The sequence below is a fragment of the Catharus ustulatus genome, chromosome 4 (genome assembly GCF_009819885.2).
Source record: "Catharus ustulatus isolate bCatUst1 chromosome 4, bCatUst1.pri.v2, whole genome shotgun sequence".
In the NCBI taxonomy this organism is placed as follows: Eukaryota; Metazoa; Chordata; class Aves; order Passeriformes; family Turdidae; genus Catharus; species Catharus ustulatus.
In genome coordinates, this window is record NC_046224.1 from 20,161,378 (window position 1) to 20,178,518 (window position 17,141).

The 17,141-nt window shown below is 38.5% G+C and overlaps 1 protein-coding gene across 4 annotated transcripts in view; it reads left to right on the forward strand.

The window, feature by feature from the left end:
- Positions 1-16,993, forward strand: part of TRABD (TraB domain containing) — a 34,769-nt gene extending 17,776 nt beyond the window's left edge. For all 4 annotated transcript variants that reach the window (XM_033057952.2, XM_033057953.2, XM_033057955.2 and 1 more), the window contains 5 exons: positions 5,133-5,243; positions 6,625-6,764; positions 8,037-8,209; positions 9,797-9,908; positions 12,542-16,993. In XM_033057952.2, coding sequence (XP_032913843.1) covers positions 5,133-5,243; positions 6,625-6,764; positions 8,037-8,209; positions 9,797-9,908; positions 12,542-12,716 — 711 coding nt within the window. In that variant the 3' untranslated portion in view covers positions 12,717-16,993. The remainder of the gene's footprint in view (positions 1-5,132; positions 5,244-6,624; positions 6,765-8,036; positions 8,210-9,796; positions 9,909-12,541) is intronic.
- Positions 16,994-17,141: the final 148 nt, after the last annotated feature.

Consider the following 17,141-nt stretch of genomic DNA (forward strand, 5'->3'; position numbering starts at 1 on the left):
TCTTCATCTTAGTGTGTCGCTCTTTATTCCTACCTATCCACTTGTCTTTTGAGTAGTTTCTAGTTGGCAATAGGCCCTGAAGGAGGATTCTAAAAAATTGGGCTAAAAAGTGTGGGATGCTATTCAAATATAACTACTCTGGCAGTTTGATATGGACATGTCTGGATGTGTGTGCAAAAAAAAAAGTCCTGTGTTTTTTCAGTTCCACCTAGCTAGCTTGCATTTAAGTAATTTTAAGCTTGGCACAGTGAAACAACACAAAGTTGACTTAAAAATGACAGGACACTTGATTAGAATGGCAGTACATGGTTAATAGTAAAAAGAGTTTCAGTGTCCAGCTGGATGAGGAAATTCATAGATTGTTATTTTGATTGTGTGGTAACTGTATATTGGAATTGCTTTATTGATGTAATTGGGGAATTTCCAGGACTGCACCCCCATAGGAACATAATCTGCATGCATGCAGAAGCACCTGCAGTGGCTCAGGGCTATGCAGTGTGTGTGCTTACACACAGGGGCACAGGGCGGGGTTTCTGACTCACAGAGTTAGGCAATAATGCGTCTTTCCTGTTTTATTTCTGCTTTATCAAAGGAAAAGACACTGCAAAACACTTGCATATTGCATGAATTGCTGCATCTATCTGTTTATCTTAGGTAAGGTGGATTGTTCTGATGCATGTAGCAGTAATTTCACGATTATAAGCCGCACCATTTTGACTGAAATTTTGCTCCCAAACCGGAACTGCGGCTTACATTCAGGAGCGGCTTATATACGAACAAATTTTGGAAATTTCCCAACCAGGAAGTCCGAGCCAGCAGCAGCCCCGAGCCAAGGTGGAGCCCACCCGGCCCTGGGTGGCAGGGCAGTGGCAGCGCAGTGGCAGCGCGGCCCAGGCCCAGGGGGCACGGCAGCGGCACTGGCTGGGCACGCCCCTCTCCCTCCTCCCAGTGGCACCAGTCGGGCACGCCCCTCTCCCTCCTCCCAGTGGCACCAGTCGGTCACGCCCCTCTCCCTCCTCCCGGTGGCACCGCCAGGCACGCTGCTCCCCTGCCTCCCAGCGGCAGAGGCGAGCGGGGCTGGGACCGCTCCCTGGCGGCCACCCCAAGCAGGGCCAAGCCAGTGAACCCCGTGATCCCGCGATTCTGTTACTATTTGGCAACTTTGTGAAAGTTGCATGCGGACCCTCGCTGTGAACAGAAGTGTGGCTTACAATCTGGTGCAGCTTATTTATGGAGGAAAAACGAAACATTGCTGACACCCCAGAAGTGCGGCTTATAATCGGTGCAACTTGTAATCGTGAAATTACTGTACATGTTCACAACAGCTGGAACAGCATAGCTGGGGGGGTCTTCTGACCTTGAGAACAGGCACAGAAACATTTTGTTTCTTTCTATCAAAGCTAAATGCAACCGTTTTTGTTGTGTTAAGAGGAAAAGGATAATGAAAACAAAATAGCAGACTTGTCAGCTTTGCAGTTACCACTTCCTACTAGGCTCGAAGTGATCTTGTGTGCAGACAGTAGAAAAACACAGATGCCTTGGCTCCAAAGCCAAGAGAATACTCCAAGGATCTTTCCTATTCTTACAGCTCAGTATTAGTCTCCTTTATTTGCAGGAATAGCACCAATAATAAAATTGGAACATTGGGCATTTTAAAAAACATATTTCTCTATCTATGCTCTCAACCAAAAAATCCCCCAACCTTTCCCCTTTGAATCACTAACAGCGTCGATTGTATAGGGAAAACCAGGAAGAACAATCCAACTGTCTTATGCTAAATTATACTGTCTTTGTTTTTCTCTGATAAAAATCAAACCAGTTGGTAAGTTGCTCAATTAAGCCTCAGTTGCCTCCTCTCATTGAAATGAGGCAGGCTCAAAAGCTACAGTAAAAGTCAAAACTGCTTTCAGCTTTCATCCTTGAGTTTGGAAATGAGGGAAAAAAAAGCCCAAATGGTGTCTTTCTATAATCACTACATAAATATTGAGCACTAAAATTGGATTTCATTGCTCTTAATTGAAGGTAGAAACTGAGCAGAATGTTAACATGAAGTGGACGTATTACAATGGGTCACTGGCATCCACAGCTTTATCAAGTAACTGCTTCAGGTTAAAACCAGACTTCCTTTAGCTCCTCCTTGAATTCCAAAACCCTTACAGTTGTTTGCAGAGCAGTACCTGTTTGTTTTCCATTAAGCAAAGTAGCGTGGTGCAGACTGGTATCTGACTCAAATGTGGATAACCTGGAGATGTGCAGTAACAGTTGGCTTAAACCAAACTGGTAAGACAGGTTTTCTCTTATCTTCTTCCTGGCTTCTTGGTTCCACTGTCCCTTCTGTGTCCATATCATGGCCCTGTGGTAGTTTGAGTAGGGCTTGGTTTTTTGCTACATCATCTCCCGGTGTCTGTAAGATTACTGCTCTTGACGCAGAGGGGCAGTTGAGAAACCTTGCTCTGGGGACAGAAGAGAAAGTGAGCTAGTGACTGCAAAATCATAACTTCACCTCTTTTTGTCTAAAATTACCTGTGAAGGATAATATTATAATGTTGGTCCTGGCTAGTGAAAAAAGCTCACTTTTTGCACTATGTAATACAGCCCTCCATGTTTAGGTAAACCACAGGGATAGTCCTCTTAAAATGGCTATAACATGAATGGATAGATGATAGGTACATCCACATGGACAGGAGCACGCTGCTTTTCACTTGCCATCTTGTGTTTTGAAGGCTAACCTCCAGCGGTCTTGCAGCAGTAGGAAAACCAGTTCCAGGCTCCAGGTGTCAAAGCTGTGCTGCCTTCCTTCATGGGAATGAGGGTTTCTAAAAGAATTGTGAATGAAAGTTCACATGGCTTGTTTCTGCACTTGGTGCTGGATCAGTGACTTGTTATGCAGTCAAAGAGTAGCTCCAAGACTCCCTGCATAGGCTGTGTTCCCATACATAGTATAAGTGTTTTTTGCCTAGGTATTGCTCTCTCTTCCTGCCCTTTTCACTGTCTCTATGCTAGTTGTGTGTCCAACAGTGTATCTTCCCTCAGTCATCCTTTCCCAAGCTTCATGAGTATTTAGTATGTTTAATCTCTTCTCATATGTTTGGCATTTCTTTGCACATTTTCTGATTGAAGTATCTTGTTTTCAAGGCGGGAGTCTGCTAAAGATAGTATAGCAGTGCTTTCATGTTTTGCTATTGTTCCTTTCCCAGTAATCTCTCTTACTCTTCTTGCTTTCTGACTGCTATTGAACATTAAGCTGATAAAATTGGTGGTTTGCTTTCTCTTTCCTGTGTGCTAATAGCTTTGCATCCCTCTGCCTGTGCAGTTAAATTTCTTTATATTTGTGGATTGCTATGTTTATGGCTGTTGCATCTAACCTACAAAATGATTGCCGTCCACTCAGGATTTAATGGGTTTTTTTGTGGTCAGCTTTCATTGATACAACACTGAATAATCTAGTATAGATAATAATCTCCTTTACTGTTTTGCTCTCATCATTTTTTGTACATTTTTCTCTTTATCCCCTGACAGTACGTGGCTGGCTGCTACTGGCTACAACTGTTTGTCCCTCTATTTCCATGCTAAACAAATGTGGCAGGCACTAAGTTTCATGCAGGTTCAGACCACAGACAACTTGGAAACACTTCAAAGATGTATCCCTCTGTTAGCCAAAATAGGATGGATCTTCCTGTCATAGTGTAAAAATACAACTTCAGGTGCATCAATCCTGAAGAAGAGATTAGCCAGAAAATAACCTCAGGCTTCATTATCCTAGTTTGTTTTTTGGGGACGGGGGGATGTGAGTATCTTTTCTGATCTTCTGGATCTTTTGTTGCCCAGCCACTCTAAATGAATCTCAGGGATGCTGTGAAATCACTTTTTCTCCTGTTTCTTCCTTGGCTCTTGCGAGAAGCTCAGCACTTGACTTTCTTCCATGCTTGCTAGTTTATAGTATGATAAAGTAGTTAATGAATTGGCTTTGAAAATAACCCCTGTCTTTTGCCAGTTCTGGTCCTCAGTGACTCTTGACTCCATTTAATGGCACAAACTCACCCACAGCCTTTGGAGAGGTCACACAAGCATTGGATTTGGCACAGGGGTGGAGTCATTGGAGACCAGGACCTTTCTCTGGTAACTTCCAGCAGTTACATAAAGTCAGGCTATCCTATGTAGCCTCATCTTCAGTTGCACCATTCTCCATCATTCAGAAGCTGATGATATAGCAGGAAATTAGCCTTTGAGGGAAGGAGCAGTGCCCCTTTTGGCAGAATTACGGACTAATGGCAAATTGGAGGAGATGCGTAACCAAGGTGCAGGTTATGCTATGGGACAGGTAATGTTGATTCATTGAGTCCAAATCATAAAAGTAACTTGTTGAGGACAGCCAGAGCTGTACAGAAGAGATGGATTTGAGATGTTCTTTTAATTCTTTTTGTAAAAGGCCACGAAAGGAAAACTTTGTTTAAGTATACATAGAAGAAATCTTTTCTCAAGACAAGAGTTTTGATTTTAAGTCTAGTTCAAAAAAGCAATCGAGAGCCTTCAGTCGTCTTATAGGACTCAAACTCAGGACTGTGAGGTCTCTTAAGATCTTGTGTGCTGAAATCATACATTTCAATTTCTTGTACAATGTTAGATTCTCAGTGTTTCTTCATCTAATCAGTTCTCAACCTAGTGTTTTTCACGATTGTAGGTGTTTCTGGGATTAGACCACTGGCTATTCACTTCTGTATTTCTAGGACATAGAACACTGTACATTTAATGTAAATGCTTCTGTGATCCCTTTATTTTTTTGTATCCAGATAGGTCAAGAAGAATTAAATGCACAGTATGGACTGTTTAACCATTAAGTTATTCAGACATTTTCTTCAAGCAGACAGTGTAAATATGGACTGAAATAAGTCTGGCTACCCTTCTTTATTTTCTTAACCTGCTGTACATTTTTGTTGAAAGGCAGAATACTTTGGCCACACAGTGAGGTAAACTGATAAAAACTGAAATATGGGCTGTGTTGATGAGTGAATTGGCTCCAGAATGTAGTTTCAGTGCTTCTTCATTAAAGTAATTAATGTTTTTTTATCACTTCTGTAAACAGTGCATTCTTTAGCCTGTTGACTTTTATGTTTTTCTTCCTCTTCTGCCAGAACGGAGTCATGTCTGGATTGATGCAAATGCTGCTTCTGAAGGTTTCTGCTCACATCACAGAACAGCTGGGAATGGCCCCAGGAGGAGAATTCAGGGAGGCTTTTAAAGAGGTGCGAACTTGAACTGGCTTTTCTGAGGTCAGATTGCTGGCCTTTTCTTTCAGAGTTGAACTCAATAAAACTATTTTGTTATTGCCTAGAAAAGAGCACTCTGGCCATACCTCTGCAGAAGCCAATGAAGTAGTAAAAATAGTTTTTGATTTCAAACTTTACCTTAAGGTCCAAAGATTTGTAGATATAAGTTGTAGGAAAGCAATTCCAAAAAGGCTTCAAATGATAAGGCTTTTTCCTGGTGATATTTCTGAAGACATTTGTTTTCATTAATAATTTAGTTTCTTTTAAATAATTGTTTCTGAATTCTGGATATTGATCTTGGTTCCACTGTTGGTGATGTCAGGATTTCAGACTGTGAAAACCAGTTCTAGAGGATTAATGAGATCTGACATGTTCCATTCATCTACAAAGATTGGGGAGGTGAAATGCTCTGCTAACTGTTAACTAACTGTTCTACATGGTCTTTTGACAATTATCTTTTGTACTACTGCCAGCAGTGATACCTGGAACTAAATAGTAGCTGTGTTTTACACTACTTTTTTTTTTTTTTGTCTGGGAATACTGGGACGCTGTTTTCTGTGTATGTATCCATCTTGCAGAATGTATCTTGCTATTTCTATGTAAATTATGTACTAGTAAGGAAATCTGAGAGAACATTGCTGATAAACAATCTGGAATTATTTGGAATTATTTAATCAAAAGAAAACTTCTTAAAGGTTTATTTTCTTGAGCATTCTAGACCAGAATAAAACCATTTTAAGTGGGAAAGAAAAAATTTAGCTCTGTCCTATTCTAAAGTGATTGCTGGAAATTTTTAAACAACTATGCATAGGAAAGAATTTTCTAGAAATTCTGTACTGTGCTAAAATTTGTGAGCGTGAGCTACAGCCAAGTCTCACATTATCACATGGTATCTGCCATCAGTTAGTCTCATGAGCTCTTTCTTTAATGTTTTACCATGACCAGCTGTAAGGTTGGTGATCCTGACAAATCCTAGGTGAAAGCAAAATTGTGACAGTTGGTTCACCTCAGACTTTATTCAGCCCCAGATAGATATTGAGCCCCTTTATGTAATAATAATCAGAAGCTTTCTGCTTCAGTAGAAGTAATTTCATGGGTGTGGCATTGCAATTTAATGTTTTTACTGTAATGCCTATTGCATTGTGTAGCAGATTTATTCCTTTATGAAGTAATGTAGTAGTATTTTGTAAATTGTATTTACTGCAAAGCCAAAATACATTTTTATGTTGAAGTATGACACTACTTACTCTCTTTTAAGATACTTTGTATAACATGGTATATCCTTAATGTTAGTCAATAAGAAAGTTCTGGGCTGAAGTATGAAATGTTGACTAGTTTTTTGTATCTTCTCTTTCAGGCCAGTAAAGTACCTTTCTGTAAATTCCACCTCGGAGACCGACCCATCCCTGTTACATTTAAGAGAGCAATTGCTGCGCTTTCCTTCTGGCAAAAAGTCAAGCTTGCCTGGGGCCTTTGCTTCTTGTCTGACCCCATCAGGTATGAATAAGCACCCCATATGTTTTATGTTGGGGTGGATTATTCAGTTCTGCAGTTTGACTTTAGTATGAGGGTACCTAGCCTGGTGCAATGAAATTTGAAGTAAGTGAGAAGGATGAATATATGAACTATCCTGCGATAATATGTATTTTTGAAGTGAAAGCTGTCTTTCAGATCTTATGTCAGGTCTTGCTTTAATTGACTTTCGGTGCATTACTTCCAAGTGAAGTGTGAGATTAATATAGCACTAATATACTTTAAAAAAATTCTTTAATTATTTTGCTATTTTTATAGAGAAAATAAAATCTTATCCACCACTGTGTGTTGTTCTTGTAAATAAGAGAGACTAAAGGTCTCAGTACAATAATTCATATGTTCTCAAGAATTCCACATACGGCCATCAACATGAGATTCCATGGAAGATGGAGTAATAATTCAACATCAAAACTGTCAGTCTGTTGATGTTTCTGGGTCTGTTGAAAGCTAGCATTTCTCCTTTAGCTTGTTGTGCTGATCTTTGTAGTGCTTCTTTCATCTTGGAAATGAAAGGAAGCCTGTTTGACATCGTTCTTCAGTAGACAGCGATGCCAAACCAGATCATTTCATTGCTGCAAACTATGACCCACAGCTAGGGGTGCTAACAGAAGGGACTGTAGCACCTATGAAAAGAATAAAAGCTCATTACATTTACTCCTGCAGTTCTGATTTTGCATTTCCCGCTTGTTTGCTATTATTCTGCTCTGGAAATTGGTTTAAAACTTTGACTTCCCTGCTAAAGACCTGTGATTTACAAGATCTGCAGATCATTCCATGCCCTGAGACTGTGCATTACAGTGTGCCTTTTTTGTTCATTAAATAGAGAGTCTATGTGTTCAGTGATCAGATCTGCTTCCTCAGAAGAGCTGTGTGTAGGCTCTTCTAAGCTTATTAATATACACTGAAAGTGGGGCACTGTGGTAACTCCTGCCTTTGAAGCCCTAGTGGTTTTGCTGAGTTGAGTTGTCAGCTTCTAAAGTGGGAAAGGAGAAAATCCAGTTGAACTGACTAAAGGCAAATGATCTCTTTTCTTTCCCTTTCCTTCGCTGTAGGGGCCTTGTTAGGTATAGAGTTTTACAGGTTTGTAGAGATTATTTTCCTTCTGGAGAGGAAAACTGGGAAAGGAGAACTGTAGACTGTGTTTAGGTGTAACATCCAATTGTTTTTATTCATTAGTATGTCTGTGTTGACCTTTAAAAGCATAACAGATACTGAGAAAACTTACCTTTCTTTCAGTAAAGATGATGTGGAAAAATGCAAACAGAAGGATTTACTGGAACAGATGATGGCAGAAATGATTGGAGAATTCCCTGATCTTCATAGAACGATTGTCTCCGAACGAGATATTTACTTGACATACATGCTGAAGCAAGCAGCAAAGCAGATAGAACTACCTCGAGCTTCAGAAAGTAATTGTTTTAAAGCAGAGATTATAACCAGCAAGGTGTTATTTGTGTACTGGTCTAAAGTTCAGTTCTCAAGAAATCTGGGATGTTCTGTTCATGACTGTCACGTCACATAAGATACAATGCTTGAAAAATTGAAAAGGTGTATTAATCTTCTGTTGAAACCACCAGAGCAGTAGACTCTAAATTATGCTTCTTCTCCCATTGTGCTATTTAAAACTGGAAATTACTAATTAGCCAGGCAGCTATTTCAAAAGACAGGGATCTGGTATGACAGCACAGTATGGGACAGTTATCTCACCAAATTCATTGTTGTCATTGGCTGCTGAGAGACTCATTTCTTGATAAATTAATTCTCTAATTTTAGTACTTTTTGTACGTTTTTTAATAATTATAAATTGGGCTGCTAGGATCTTTGATCTGGCAGTAATAATCTTATGTGACTGCTGTTTCAGCAAAATATAGGCATATAGAAAAATAGTATTTGGCTGATCTTTGTAAGTATTCTGCTGGCATATGTAATCTGCACACTCTTCTGTAGATAAGCATACTGAAGTATGTTACCTCTTACTTAATATCTTAAGAAGATAGTGTTTGTCATTACTTTAGTGCAGAACTTCTGTTGCAGTTGCAGTTCTGACTTAGAGCAACCCTAGAATAGACTGAGGAAAAGAAAATTTAGAAAAGCTAATTGGTAAATATGTGTAATAGTTCTAGTGTTTTCAATACAGTTTTGTTCCATTTTGAGGTGGGCGGCTCTTCACAGTTTTAGTTTTTTTCTGGAAAAATCAAGGGTGGATATTTAAAGCAAAACAGTGGAACTTGTATGTTACAATTATGTATTATGTAGAATTTTCCTCATAGGAAAGCAGCCTGATCATTATTCCTTAGAAAGTTTTTTGTGACTTATTTTTATTGTGGCATGGTGCTATATTTTTCATTGGGGAAAACTTCCAGAAACCACATTTTAGATGTTGAGAAATTTGGGTGGTAGATGGGAGGTGAGGGTAGGAGCTGGCATGTGTTGCATTGGTCTGATGGTAGCTGGCTAACTGCTGAATGTTACTGGCCTGGGTTTGTTGTTGCTGCAGCCAGGTCTCTAACAGGGAGCTTCACAGGGACAGGTGTGGTCTCAAGCACTGTTCTACGATTGTGAGCCCAAATCTTGTTACACTTCGTGTGCCAGGTGCCATTGTCCAAAGTGGCAGAGAAAGTTCTTTATTCAGGACATAGCAAAGACCAGGGGTGTTCCTTATAAGCAGTACAGAAAAATGACTTACATAGAGAAGGAAAGAAGTTAATGTAGCTTGCATCTGCTGAGCCTGTCATGTCACCCTGAGGCTAGAATATGAGCACTGGGCAGGTCTATTTATTAAATAAATGATTCCTGAAGATACAGAAACCGTGCAGACTTTCAATGAAAGAGGCAGTAGGTGAGATGAGTATGTAACAACAGGCTTTCAATATCTGGCAGTAAAAACCCCTATATCTGTAAAAAACAATTTTGTAGTCTCACACGTTGCCTATTTATTTACAGCTTTGAAGTTAGTTCTTTTACAGATATGTTCCTTTCTCTATCTCTTTTATCAGATGATCCTAGAAAATATATCCCAGCTGTTGTAGTTGGTGTTGTTGGCATGGGTCATGTACCTGGAATTGAAAAGAACTGGAATTCCGACTTAAAGATCCAGGAAATAATGAGGTAACAATTGTCCTTTCCTATGTGTTTATGTAACAGCTTCTCCTGCTAAAAACCAGCAATTCCTTTGGAGTTTTTTTTTGGTTGGTTGTCACAACTTGAAGAAGCAGCTCTACTGTCATCCCTGCCCTGTCAGCTCACTGACTTGCTGTGCAGTGCTTGCAGATTGTAGTTATAGCAAAGAAAAAGAAAAGTATCAAAGGAAAAAATAAGTAGTTGAATATGGACGAGAGATGAGAATATGCTCATCTGTAGAAAGAAAATTAATTGGTCCTTGTTTAAGTCTTCTAAAATGAAAATTCAAATGAGGGCTATAGAAGATGAAAAAAACAGAACAAGGCTTTTAGTCTAACTTAGGTAAACATAAATCATTGGATTTAAAACTTTTGTTTTGTCAGGACACTGCTGGCTCTGGCAAGTTTAGTGTTGCAGATGCTTGTACCCTATTTTTAAGTGTATATCTAAGTAATGACTTGTTTTAATGTGTACACCTAACTAATTATGAGCTGGTTTAAGCCATGTATCTGGTGAACTCTTGCTTCAAAGTACCTATTAAAATAGATGTATGTGCTTTGTAAAAGACAACTGAAGAACCAAAGCGTTCAGATTATGTATATCACATAAAGCCACAAAGGTCAGGACTTCAGAAATACAGGACGGACTATAATACAACCTGGTAGTATTGGTCTGTGGTGCTTTAGGATTATAGAGTCTTTCAAATATTCACACTTTATCACATCCTTTCATTGTGTTTATGTAATGACCTCACCCATCTCTTCAGAGGCTATGAAAACCAGAAAAGACTGACATCCACATAAATGGTATATTTAGACATGTAAAATATGATTGAGAGAGACTTTTGTTGTCTGGATTCAAGAATGCAAACGCTCTGCCTGGCCATTTATAACTATCTTGGAAAACTAAGCCTCACCTGGAGTCACAAACTAGATGTCCATATTCCTCTGCACCCTTGCAAATAATCTGTTCAATGAGGTTGTCCAAATCCATGTAGTTGTGTGGTGGCTGTTGGTTGCATCATTGACAACACAGAACTGAATAGCCCAAAGACCAAACGCATGTCTTCAAGCCTGCACAGATGGTCTTTCTCATCAAAGTTTAAGCTCTGACTTGATTGTCTTTACCATGCCAGTGCCATAACTAAATACAAGAGTTACTAGTATCTTTCACAAGACATTAGTATTGCATTAACTTGATTTTTCTGAAATAATATGAAGCAAATGACATTCATAAGAGTGCTGTATTTGCAACTTGTTTTTCTTTAAACTTTTTTGCCCCTCAGGTTATTGCACTGCAGTTGCAGAGAAGAGTTAGGGCTTTCTTTTGTGTGTTTAATGTTCATCACTTCTCTAAGGTGGCAAGTTTTTAAGACTTTCACAGCTGTTCAGTTAAATTTTAGAAGTTGGAACATGAACTTGAAAATTTTCTGGATAAAAGCATACATATATTTCTGTTTTTTCTAATTTTTAAGTTCATGCATTGAACATGACTCCAGGCAAGACTTTACTGTCTGCCACAGAATATCTTGAGAATATTTAAGTTGGAAGGGATGTGCAAGGAATCCAGCTCCTAAGTGAATGGCCCATACAGGGATTGACCCCATGACCTGGGCATGCACCATGCCCTGACAGGCTGTTATTAATTGATTTTTTTAAAATTGTGGTGAGGTATTAGAATTGAGAAGGAGTAGGTCGAGAAAGGTATAACAATGTGAAAAAGATCCTTTGCACAATTTTTTTTTCAATTCATATGCTTTTTTTAAACTCTGGTGTATATTGCTGTAATGTGCAAGGTCTTAACCTGTGATAACTTTTCCCTAGTTTGAGCACATGGATCTAAACTCCGTCTAGTCGTATCCTAATCCCAGCACATCTAACCAGGTTTGAGAGCACCCAGTGTTTTTACACTGTTGTAACTGTTTTACACTGTTCTGAACACATTAGAAACTTTTTCTGGATATAAATAAATAATAACTTGAGGTTCCTTTGAAACAATATATGGAAACTTCTGAGTTGCCTGTGAGAGGATTATGAGTTGCTGTGGGTGCAGGGCCACCTGAGCTGCTGCAGAGCCTGTTAGTGAGGGTGCAGGGCTGCAGGTGCATGTGGCTGTGCTCTCAAAGTCAGCTGTACTGGGAAGGTAGTATTAACTGTTCATGTACCAACAGTGAGAGGGCTTGAAGGTTGGGGGATAGACCTGCTTTACCTGTTGTCATCTCTTCCTGGTTCAGGTGGCCAGTGCAGAGACTTCCACGCAGCTCTGGGAAAATCACAATATTCTCTTCTGCTATCTTCAAGAAGTCTGGATATTGACTTAGCTAATTTGGCAGGGGGATGGACAAGTAAAGGTTCCTAGCCATTAAGAGTGACATAATGCCTAAGTAGAAAAGGCTTTGTTAGTGTTTAATAATTTTTATTATTATTTAATTATATGTGGCCCTTGAACATGAAAGACTACATTTTTCATTCTTGATGCATCTGTTACCTGAAAATTTCCTGCACTATGGGGAGGAAGGGGAGACAACATCCTTTTTTTTTTTTTTTTTTTTTTTTTTAAATTGGAAAATGCCTTTTGTTTCCAGCTATGCAAATATTAATATTGTTTTCTGTCTTTTTCAGTGTGCCTCCTCCATCAGCTTCAAGTAAGATTTTCAAATTTGTTTTAAAAGCAACAGTTTTTGGACTGCTGGGATATGGCTGCTACCGAATAGGTCACAGGACAGTTCAGTTTGTTCTCTCAATGCCAGCAACACAGAGCTATCTTCAGAGGCTGACAGAGGTGCCTCAGCAGTGAACGAGTAGAGGCTCTGTGTGAAGAAGGTGGCTGAAGAAAGGGTGATGGAGGCAATGCGTGAGCTGGACTGAAGGATGAGGATTTTAGTCAGAGCTGATTGATACTGAGCAACACTCAATCACTATATAATAAAATATTTGATACACCAGCTATGATCTAATCAATAGTTTGATTCTTGATAGGTGTGTTGCATGAAACCAGATGATTCCAGATTGAGGTAAAAGAAATGTGTATGCAATTATATATATATTATATATGCATACTATATACATGCATACTATATATATGCATTATATATAATATATATATAACTGATGATGTAGTACAGGCAGCTTAGAGGGTGTGTGTTCATGGCTCCTTTTCCAGAGGAAAGAACAACACAAAGTAACCTAATGGGCTGCATCTCCTCTGAAGTTCAGGGACACTTGAGTGATTCTTTGCTTTTTTTCTTAGGTATAATAATACCAAGTGTTTGTTTCTGGTGCCAGACACTTTTACACATAATTTAAAAGGACATCTTCTCAATGTGTGTTTTATACCTAAAACATTTAGGCTTTTTTTAAACTTAAGAGCTTTCCAGAAATTTCATCATTGTACAGGCTGTCATACGTACACAGCTCAAATTTTTTACAAGCCTTACTGAAGAACAGGAATGTTGCCTTTAGATTGCATCCCTTATTGCTACCACCAGTTGAATTGTCTTTCTCCTACATAGAGAAGGTATAGCCACCCCATCAGAATGCAATGTGGTTTGTGTCAGATGTTTACAGGACGCTCTGTTCCTTTAGATTAGCTTATTTAAACTGTATTATTTAGCCAAATCCTGCTGGTTTCAGTATTGTAAATTTAAGAGACTAGAACTACTGTACAATTTACTTTTGTTTCTCAGACCTTTCATATTTGGCATAAAAAGCCTGGAATTAACCTGCCCCTTGTTTTTGCTACATGAAAATATTTTATTTATCAATGTAATTTCTCAGTGGATGAATATTTTAATTTAATAGGAAAGCAGTGTTCAATTTAGTTTTTCAGTCAACTGTAGCATTTTATTTGGATTACCTGCTTGCTATTTATACATAGAGTTATGGGTACTACAGACTGCTGTTACTATTCTTTAATTATCTGGAACACTCATCCATCATCAATCTATTTCTTTTCTTATTTCTTTTTAAATCCAAGGTTCATATTTCACTGGAATTTTTTGGTACCTTCCCTTTTTACCGGATTGTCAGTGATTGTAAAATGCCCTTGGCAATCAGCTAGTCCTAGTTCAACAACACAGATAACATTGTCATATCAAAGTGAACTTGATGTATTTGAATGAAAGTCCCATTTGCTCCTCAGGCTCATATACAGTTGCTCATTGCTTAAAGTGAGGGTTTTATCTGTATTAATTTCTTTTGGGAATGAAATATGGGAACCAGTATGTGAAGCAGCAGGAGGAAAAGGTGATGTTGTGTTTTGTGTTTCTTTGTGGTTTTTTTCAGTTGGTTCAATAAAATCCAGAAACCACTATTAATAGGGTATATTTCCAAAGGCTTGTGTTGGAAATGGTTCCATACAGTCTTTTGTTTGCTGAAAGTATGTATACCTATCTTCTGTACAGTGTAGTCTTTCGAGCTTTTAAAATTAAGGGTCTGATGCTTCTCTCTGTGATGGCATTAACTTTGCTGCGAGCTGCTCTGTTCATGCAACCTGATGCTTTTCTGCCTTGCTCTTTGAAAATTTTATTTTCCAGTTCAGTTCCAGTGCAGCAAATTATTAAAGTGTATGTTTATCTTTTAACCTTTCTGAATCTAACTGAATTCTGCAGAGCTCTTAAGATGATGCTAGGTGCTTTTCTGTATCTGGACCTTACAGCTGTCCTGGGAATAAACCTTAGCAAATAAGAATGAGAGGAATTCATGCTTCTAGCACACAAAGTATAAATGATAATACAGAAAAAAGTGGGGTGGGTCCTTTTATTTTCTATTTATTAGTGCTTAAGAAACCACCAGCTGTCTCGAGCAAGAGGAAAAGCAGCATTTGTAAACTATTTATAGAAGAGTAGAATGACTGCCTGAATTTTGATTCCTGTTTTTAAAAAAAATTTAATGTATTGTTTACAATTAAGCAGTCGTATTTGAATAATTCTATTACATTTTATGTACATTTTTAAAAGATGAAAGCAAAAGCTTAAGCTCACTCTTCTCCTGGCTTTACTGACATACCAAAATGTTGTTCTGTTGGTTATTTTCTTGAGAATATTTAGCTGGTAGAATTAAATATACGGATATTTTGCTTTAAGTTATCTACAGATTTTTAAAGTATCTGCAGGTCTTTTAAAAGCTCTGTAGATCTTTGATATCTGTGCTCAGGTAATTTTACACAAAGGAAAACAAATCTAAGATAAATTTTAGATAGGAGCCTTAATCTTGGGTGGGACTAATGCTAAATGATTGTCATGGAGCATTCTTGCAGACTTGATGTTTTATGCTTTTTAGCCAAAAGTAATTACCATCTGAGGTGTCCATTCATTATTCAGTTATTCTTTCCAGTCAGTACCTTAAGTCTATTGTTTCAAATTTTTTGTTGTTATTTCTTTTTTTTAAACAAAGCATATCGGCAGATTCTTCAGGGGACCTCTTTGTGGATAGAGAATTTGCAATTTATCTTCCCGCTGTTGCAAATTGGCAGATCATATGCATGCACTGTTTATTCAGTGGCACTGGAAAGTGATGAATTTGCAGAACTAACAATTCTATGAATCCATACAGATTCTTGATATTGTATATTCAATGTGTTGTACTGTTTATATAACATAAATCCGTGTTTTAGGTCCATTCTTTTCTGTTCTAGTCAGTCCTTTCAGTGTTAACAGCATCCTGTAAAATTTAAGTGTATGTTGAATTGTCCCAGCCCCGCCTCAACCTTATGAAGCCATATTGTATTTTTTTGGTGACATGTACATCTGTTTTATGCATTTGTACATGTGATGTAAATTTGAAGTATTTTTAACAATGTGTGCCTTTAAAGTGATTTAAAGTAAACAGCAGTATGTTCTATTATATAAAAAATAAAATATTTTAACCACCATTTCTGTTGAAGGTGTTTATTTTCCTCATTGACCAGTATTTTTGAGAGGAAGCACTTGTTAGCTAGATCTAGTACAGGATAATGCCACCATCTAACACATTTTCCTGGAGAACATTAGTTGAACTAATTACCTCCTGCTGAGGGGCATCTTAGTGTAATGCTGAAGCAGGGGGCTGACTAGTTTCTCTACCTACCACATGTAACTGGTTAAGAGGAAAAGGATGTTTCCCTGTCCTGCTGAACACATGGGGAGACTATCTGCTCAATGTGAGAAGGTAAATTCAGAGCCCAGAGTTAGGCATGGTGAGTTGGTTTTGTTGTTGCTTTGCTTTTCATGTCTCCAGTGCTCAGGAGCTAACAGCTGTAGTCCCAGCCTAGCAAAGCACTCCAACACTGGCTTCACATCAGGCACAGTCATTTGTGCTTAAAGTGCTGTTGTCCGTGTGGGAAATAAACATCTTTTAAGTGCAAAAGATGTTGACTGAGTGGCAAAGAGCTTAATCTTTCAAATTGATACAGGTAAATCAATATGACCTTTATTTCATAAAAAGTATTAATACAAAGAACCTGTATTCATGTATATGATAAGCATACAGATAGTGTACTATCTGTTTGTACCCTTTGTCAATCAGTGGTCCATCTTTTTTGATTGTGTGTAAAGCAAAATGCAGCCCATTTTGCATTGTTCAGGCAAAGTTCCCTCCAAATGCAATTGGAGCTGTGGCTGCAAAGAATTGCTGGTTAAACCCTTTAGATGGAAGAAAAAACTTTGAATCCTGTAGTGTCCCTGGGAGTGGCAGAGGATGTGGCACAGCCGCTCTGCTCTGGAGCAGTGCTCCATCAGGTGGCACCTGGCAGCTGCCTGCTTTGGGAGTGTATTGTTCACCAGCATTACATTGCACACTGCTGGCCCATGTCATATTTGAGGTGTCTTTTCTATACCAAATACTGAACAAAATTTTAAAACTGACTTTTTGAGGTGGATTAAAATGTCTGTGTTTCCATTAGAAGCTGTATTTCTGTGTGCTTTGTAAAACATCTAAAAAACTGAGAAATATATCAAGTTACCTCAAAGTGCCAGGCACTGGGAGCTACACATGGAAAAGAAACAGCACATTATCGCTTGTGTAACTCTAAGATACTAATGTATGTATTTCTTTGTTTCTTTTTAAAATGGAAATAAACTTTAATTTTAGACTTGAGTGTTTTAAGACTGACATTTTTGTGGAAGCTTTTAAGTACTGGCAGAAGAAGGTTCACTCACGTGGATCAGACTGATGGACAGACTTCAGCAGGGTGCTGAGCCCATGCTGTGGAAATGCACGTGGAAAACATCAAGCACAGGACAAA